This window comes from Penaeus chinensis, chromosome 43, assembly GCF_019202785.1.
Source record: "Penaeus chinensis breed Huanghai No. 1 chromosome 43, ASM1920278v2, whole genome shotgun sequence".
Classification (NCBI taxonomy): Eukaryota; Metazoa; Arthropoda; class Malacostraca; order Decapoda; family Penaeidae; genus Penaeus; species Penaeus chinensis.
In genome coordinates this window covers 15602908-15611734 of record NC_061861.1, presented here as the reverse complement: position 1 = coordinate 15611734, position 8827 = coordinate 15602908, and the positions used below count along the sequence as shown (strand labels likewise).

Genomic DNA, 8827 nt, shown 5'->3' with positions numbered 1-8827 from the left:
GACAAATCAGCCATTAGAATAATATTTTAAAGCAATTCTTATGACTTGTTTGCTTTGTCTATTATCACTGATAGACTGATCCCGTTTAAACTTTTAAGCTAACGTCCTTAAGTCCCAAACCAAAGACAAAGGAAACATGACGTTTTGGAAGGCAATACCTACCTCAAACCGCCATGCAGGATTTCATTTGATTTACATCACATCAAATGTAAAAAAAATGAGCCTTCAGACTTCGGAATCTTTGTCTATATCACAAACTAAATGTAGCTAAGAATAAAAGTTCATTGGAAGAACTGGTTTAAAATTCCAGCTTTTCTGTCCTAAGCTACCGGGTATCATGTCATGATTCTTAACAATTACTGAATTCTATGACCTTGATTTCTGGACCTTTGTATCATCTTTGCTTCGCCTTACTGTGAAGTTATCAACAAGGCGGTCAAGTATCTGAGTTCTGTATTCTTAATATGCTTTTGTCTCGAAGAAAAATCCGTTTCGGAATTTCGAATACAATATTTATGAACAAACACACACACACACAAATGTGTATACATATATGTATATATATTTACTTATACATACATACATATATGTATTTGCATATATATACATATATATATATATATATATATACATATATATGCATATATATATACATAAATATATATATATATATAAAACATATACAATATATATATGTATATATATAAATATATATATGGATATATATGTATGAATATATGCATATATATATATATATATATATATATATATATATATATATATATGTGTGTGTATATACAGATGCACACATACAGATAAACCAAAAAGAAACATTATTCAGAGATCACGAGCATTACTGCACCTCTGAAAAGAACCCCAAGCGTACCACCTTCAAACGCCGCCCCCCCCCCCCCCACCCCGCCCCTTAGATACGAGCGAGTAACTACGTTCTGTCTCGACTGGTGTGGGGCGGGGAACCAAGGGTCGCTTCTTGGTGACCTTGTTCCAGCGTGGATCATGAATCTCCAAGGTGCAGATTCAAGGTCACTCGTGATCAACGGATGTCATAGATAAAATATAGACAATACAATATAAATATAGATGCACATGTGTACGTTTGTATGTTTACATATATACAGGTACATATGTATATGTATATATACATGTATACATATGTATATATGCATATATATATAATATATATTTTTATATATACATGTAAATACATGTATATATGCATAAATAATATATATATGTATATGCATTATGTGTAAATGCACACACACACACACACACACACACACACACACACACATACACACACATATACAATATATATATGTATATATATATATATATATATATATATATATATGTATATGTGTGTGTGTGTGTGTGTGTGTGTGTGTGTGTGTGTGTGTGTGTGTGTTTATGTGTATATGTGCATATATGCATTTATACATAGTGTATATATACAACTATATATTATATATGCATATATACATGTATTTACATGTATATATACATATATATATATATTTAATATACATACACACACACACACACATACATATATATATATATATATATATATATATATATATATATATATATATATGTGTGTGTGTGTGTGTGTGTGTGTGTGTGTGTGTGTACACACACACACACATTTATCTATTTATTTGTCTATATATATATACATATATATGTCTTTATATATACATATATATTATAGATACACGCATATATTTATCTGTTTATTTATACATGTGTTCGTGTATGTATGTGCGTGTGTGCATTTATATGTAAACTAAATTTAGAAAATAGATAAGATAGATAAGCTGTAAATGAATAAATTTAAAAATTAAAAAACGAGTGTAAGCGAATAAATCAAGATAAAACTTGAGTGAAACAGGACAAATCAAAGAGTAAACCAAAACAATAAATGTGAGTGAGAAAGCGATAAACTAATGCTAAGTGTATAAAATGTTCCTGAATGAATATGCAAAAATAAACGCGTGTACAAGAAAAGCAGCAAGTCAGCTAACAAAGATGAGTCCGTGAGTAAATCGCGATAGGTGAGCTCCCCCCGACGAGAGTGAGTGAACCAAGACGACCCAGCGAATGAACTGAGATGAAACCTTTCAGATTGGAATGCCGCAAAACAAACAACGATAACAAACTCTAGGAAAACTCTCAAGGACAGAAGAGGTTTCCACGTGCTTTCCAAGAAGTGGGTGGAGCCATTACATGCCCGGCCGTCTTTATATATGGAAAACGGCAGTTCTGGAAACCAAGCAAACTTCCCTCGCATACAGCATGAAGGTGAGTACTTGCTCGGTGCTTCGAGACAGGCGAAGGAGAGAGGGGCATGGATACGGTTAATTTTGCAACACTTTGTTCACTTTGTTCAAGTTACTATAGTTGATTCATAAAGAATTCGAGTATAGAGTGTATAGTTATGTATTTAGTCAATTTTCTATAACTTTAGAATCTATCTATCCAGTCACCGAAATTGGCCAAGAAAATTATTGTTCTCACTTCTTGAGATATCTGGATTAAGGAGTTCTAATCACTTCAGTGGATAATCTGAAGCTCTTTGGTGTAACCCTTGATTGAAAGCTTGCATATGAAATGCAAATTGGGAATATGTCCCGGGTAGTCTCATCTACGCTAGGAATCATTCGCAAGTGCAAGAAATTGATAAAGATAACATCACTCGTTGATGCTTCTTTTCTTTCACTCTGCCTCATTTTGAGAATTGTTCTCCTGTGCGGTTATCTGCTGCAAAGTCACACATAAGATTGCTTGATCGTTCTTTTAATTCCACTAAGTTTCTCCTGTCTGACTTGGATTCGGATTCTGGGCATCCTAGGGATATTGGGACTTTTTCAGACTTATATCAGACTGTAACCGATAATTCAATACTCTCTACAACAAAATTAGCTGATTTTTATCAACCTGCAAGAGTTACTAGAAGTCACTGAATTGAGGATTCTAGATCATTTCGTCTACATCTCAGTTTTCTAGATACTTTTTTACTGTTAATTGTAGGCTTTGGAATAGATTGTAACTTCTCCGACTCTAGATAAGTTTAAAATTGACTGATTGATAATTTAAAATTATATGTCGCATGAACAGCTAAGAATTTAAAAGTTAAATCAATTAGAATGTTTAAAAATCTATCAACAAATAATGTCTCTTGTCAGTATAAATAAGTAAATACTGTGTTAAAAAAGAATATGCTTTAAAATTATAAAATTATTGGGTAAATATTATGCATACTTAATAAAAACAAATATTAATCTTCCTTAGAAAACTAATAAGACCTGTTTCACAATCCTCCCTCAGTACACTTTTCAGTGTATATGTGGGAGACAAGTATTTACGTCTTTGATCTGAGAATGCTGCACATCTTTCCACTACATGTGCGACCGTTAAATTTCTCTTCTCACAACGTGCTTCACTTTTAGCAGCGAGAATAGCATTTGACTCTGGAGTGAAGATAGAGGCTGCCGGAGAAAGATTTCCAATTGCTGTCTTCCTCCTGCTCACTGCTGCAAAGTCCACACTATTTTCAGATTTCGAACTATCTGCATATATTGCATCAGACCCTTGGTACTTAGAAGTGTGTTGAAAAAATCTCTCTGTTTTGTGCTTCTGATCTCTCCCCCTTACTAGCATCTAAGGAGCAAATTTTAGAGGGATATTTACCTGTGAAACAATTTTCCACAGGCTTTCTTTGGACAGGCCTAGGATTCGTTCGCCTGGTCAAAGGGTTGTTGACCTAAGCCTTTAGTTCAGGGGCATTCTGTCTAACAGGTGAGGCCCATGTGGATGTAGTGGTAGCTGGTGCTGCCACCGGTAGGCCTCTGGAACCTTACCTAACGACTCCAAAGACCTTACTTTGGGACCCCTCACTCCTACTCCACACGTGGTGGAACAAACCACCAGAGGCAGGTTCTGTTATTTGAGGACTGAAGTCGAACTGTAGAGGCAGAATGAGGGGTGCAAAAGGTATTGGAGGTTAAGGGAGGATGGGGAGGTCTGGCTAGAACTAATTACCAATTTTTATTTTTCAAATTCGCACCTAATATACTGCTTTGAAGAAACTCCATGAGCTTCTTTGCATTGGTAATAAAATGCTGAGCCTGAACAGTTGATATCTTGATGCACCATACTTGACACTAGTTCTTGGTAGTTCATTTTCCTTAAGATGGTATAGTAAATGGGTAAGGGGCCATCTACTATGTTAGTCTGGTGTCTTATCTCTTTAGGGAGTGACTGTGTGGGTGTGAGTGCCCACAGGTTTGGCTGGGTGATGAAGGCTGAAGTTGGAGTTCTACGGGGGAGCCGGGTGGCTCCCCAGTCGGCGAAGGACTGGGCAGTCCTTGTGTGCTGCTGCTATGCTCTTGGTCTGCTGGAGGATCAGTGAATGGTGATCTCGCTAGCGGCCTGCGCGGCTTAAGTAGGCGAGCGCTGTGTAAGCGCGCAAGGAACGAGGGGAGCCCGCTGTCCAATGAGCGCGGACAGGGCGGCGGACCTGGGCATGCCCAACCTGGGAAGTACGCTGAGCTTCAGGTTGCAGGGTCATGCTGCTACAATGGCAAGAGTTGGCAGTGAAAGCACCATTTAAGGTTAGTTATATATGGTTTTACCTTAAGGTGGTAACATGCCAACCTTAAGAAGAAGAGCTGGTGTCGATTGTTCCACACCTTTAACTTCTTAAATCACTTCACTGTGATTGAACTTCTTTAGTTCTTCTAACAGTTTCTCGTCAAAATATCTCATCAGGTCTTGGAAAAACAACAATTCCTTTGCTGTGGCGTCAATTGGGGGATAGTTGCTCCCCAAGATTCTGTTTGCCCCCTAAGATCTGTCTCCCCCCCCCCCCTGCTGCGGCAAGACGGCAAGTTTAATAGATCAGCTAATATGTTCTTACTATGTTTTTCAATCTTCTATTTCTTTCAGTAGTTTGAACTGCACTTTGGTGGTATAATTATATTTCTTAAGAGTTGCTCTTTATATGGCTTACCATAACAACAATAATAACAGTTATAATGATAATATGGTTTAACCCTTTGGAAGTTTCCCCTAGGTATGTTGAAAACCATCCTGATATTTTTATCAATGACAGTCCCCTAGGAAAATCATTCTCTAGAATTATCTACACAAATGCTGAACACACACACACACACACACACACACACACACACGCACACACACACACACACACACACACATCATGTACAAATTCTGCATCTGAAAAGGTAATATTTACGTACCATATATATATTTGAATTCTCATGGCTTTGGAATGTGAATTCCTGCATTACTACTTCTGCTTCTCAATTCATTCCACAGACCAAAATATAATAGATCAAAAAAAAAAAAAAAATCTCTAAAGTGCTTGAAGAGGTTTAAGGAGACAACCTAAACAGCCATTGTTATCCTTCTAATTTTCCAACATGCATCATCTTTGATTTAAGATGATGCATGTTTATGCATATATTCCATGGGTAGCCCAAATCTAAGAAACAAATGTGTAACCAAGATGTTAGAAAAGATTGACTGAAGGCATGTAGAAAGTTTGCAAGATAGTTGCAAAATACATTCCCAAAACCACACAAGGGGTGTGGCTGTGTGCTCCTGGTAATAACGCGATTGCCAAGGATAAGGATAAGTCCGATATGCGAAGCTGAGCCTCGCCCAGGCTATGCCCATGAGGGGAGCCCGGCCTGTGTCGACTAATGCCGACTCGTTAGCGTGTGTCAGCTGGTGCTGACTCGGCTGAGCTTAGTCCTTACCCGCCGTGGTGGCCAGCCACAGCAGTAACCTCCAGGCGACAATTGCAACTTCTCGCGCCTGGGCGGGGCGCGAACCGCCGACCCCTCGGATGAGAGGCAGACACGTTACCACTGTACTTGCCCGGAGGCTTGCTTGATTTGCATCTCGCGCTCGTCAGCCAATCTCGCGTCTCAGCCAATGGTGAATGGCTGACAAGCCCCAAAAGCTGTTCAAGGTGTCCGAGGTTTCTCTGAATATGAGCCTCTGCGTCTGCATCATACACTAGATTACTTGCCAGGCGTGTTGTACTTTCGTACGTAATGGGGGAAATGTTAACAATATTTATCATTTATTATTCACAAGTTGTAAATATAATTTTTTTGTTACGCTTGTATAAGGAGTTACTTCTGCATACCTTTTTCCATCATGGAAATAAGATAAAATAAAGTGAAACAGAATATCTAAGCAGGTATATACTTGGGTGCACATACTAACCACGTGACGCAAAAATATTACTAGATGAAGAAATAAATAATCAAATTAATGATATAAAAAACTGGCTTCCGTTTTCACCAAATATGTACCATAGATAATTAAAACGTATGTGACAGTGACTAGAACATTATTGGCTTAATATTATTTGACAATAATCTCTCGTATATGTGTTAGATAACTAGTAAAATAGGGCTTCGATTTTTTAATTATTTGCACTTGATCATTATTGACATCTCTCAAAGGGAAGCATAAAAAGGTGAGAACGAACGAAAAGTCGGGCCACTTAAACACAGCCTATTTATGTTTAATTATCGATAGAACTTCTGTCATGTATCCTGACACAGTTTCCTAATTCTCAGGGTCTCGCAGTCATTCTGTTGTGTGTCCTGGCGGTGACATCAGCCCAGAGAAGGCACGGAGGGTTCCCTGGTGGATTTCCTGGAGGCTTCACCACACCTCCACCCGCCACCTGTAGGCGCTGGTGCGAAACTCCAGAGAGGGGTTTTTACTGTTGTGAGCCGGTGTATAAACCCGAGAGGCCCGTGGGCACCAAGCCACTTGACTGCCCACGAGTCCGTGACACCTGCCCACCGGTACGTACTCTTCAGGAGCGAGGACCAGTACCTTGTTCTAGCGACTTCAGGTGCGGCGGCTTTGACAAGTGCTGCTTCGACAGGTGTCTGGGACGACACGTGTGCAAGCCACCTTCCTTCGGCTGAAAAGTAAATCCGGAATTATTGATTCATGTAGAATCCGTGGCTAATAAAGTGCACACACCCATTGTGTTTTCGCTCACCTCTATTGGTTTATCCATTCATTCACTTTGGGGTTTACTCATCTAGTCACCTTCGTTTACCCATCTTGAGGTTCTCGTTTACTTGTTTGAGGCTTGTATTTCAGGTTCATCTTTGTTTACTCACTCAATTCTTATTTACTTATCATGGGCAATTACTTTCTCGTCTTGGTTAGCTCACTTATCTTAATTTCTTTTAACTTCATTCAATAATCTATCAGCTTTAGCTTGTTCACTTGTTCATCTTAGTTAAATTATTCACTTTGGTATATATTTTAATAGCATTTTTCACACATATAGATTAATTCGCCCTTCCTACTTTTTTTTCCCATCTTTTTTATAGTTCCTTTCTCTATTCCTCCTCTTGTCTTCTTTATCTTTTATCTTTCTCCGCCTTCACCATACTCATTAACCCATCTTGGCCTCATCAACATCCTCCTTAAAACTTATAGTGATGACGTCAGCGCCATTGGAGTCGGTAGATACAGACGTAAAATATTTCATTAGGTAAAGGCAATTTTCGTCATTCACTGATAAGTCTTTAACGGAATGGGCACAGGTACATGTACTTTCTACATTTTAATTTTCTGTATACTTTGTTGTACACAAGAAGTTAATTAATTAGTATCTCACTTGATTTCCCCATTCCTTGAATTTTCGGGAAAATGTTTGATATTTCTTAAATTATTAATATCGATGTTATTATGATTAACATTAGTACTATCGTAATGCGGACAATTTGATAATAAAAAGAATCTTTCCCAAAAAATCAAAGAAAGGGCTAAATAGGGGAGATAGATAGGACTAATAATTGACTTTCTGACGAATAATCTCTCGTGGAGTCATGCTCTGTGCAAACAAAATAAAATAATATAACAGTGAACCATGACATATGCACAAGAAATCATGAATACAAGAAAATGATATTTACTATAAATATAGATCAAAGTTATACTACTGGACAAGCCACTGATCGTAACGTCACACCCAGGGACTCCCTAAACAGCACTAATTAGAAACATAATTATTATAGGGTTATTAACATTACCAGCAACAATATTAGACATCAGAAAGTATTTTAAAAGATCAAGGAAATGAATAATTGTTCGCTTAGTACTCGTGGAGTCATCTTCACTCATAGTGGGTATATATATATATTTATACATATGTATATGTACATACATACATACATATATATGTATACATACATATAAAATATATATAAGTATTTATATGTATATGTATATACACATACATATATATACGTATTTATACATGTATATATGTATATATATGCATATATTACATATATGTACATCTATATATAAACACATACACAGCTATGCATATATATAAATTTGTGTATATATACATATATATGTGTGTATATGTATGTGTGTAGCTGTGTGTGTGTATATGTATGTGTATGTGTGCGTATCCATGTATATATATATTTACATATATATGGATATATATATATATATATGCAATATCTATCTATCTGTCTATCTACCTATCTATATATGTATGTGTTCATACAAAAATATAAATATACATTTATCCATACAGATACACATATCTATATACATATAAATAAAGAAATATATATATACATATATTTATAAGTATATACACATATATATGCATATATGTATACACACACACGCACTTACACATGTATATACATATATGCATACATATGTTATATATGTATATATGCGGGCGATGCGCGTGTACACGGATGCACACACG

General features: G+C 36.8%; 1 protein-coding gene across 1 annotated transcript; it reads left to right on the top strand.

The window, feature by feature from the left end:
- The first annotated feature begins 5992 nt into the window (after positions 1-5992).
- LOC125048370 lies at positions 5993-7008 on the top strand. Its single transcript, XM_047647033.1, has 2 exons — positions 5993-6055; positions 6642-7008. The coding sequence occupies exons 1-2, from the start codon at positions 5993-5995 to the stop codon at positions 6999-7001; spliced, it is 423 nt and encodes a 140-aa protein (XP_047502989.1). The 3' UTR covers positions 7002-7008.
- Positions 7009-8827: the final 1819 nt, after the last annotated feature.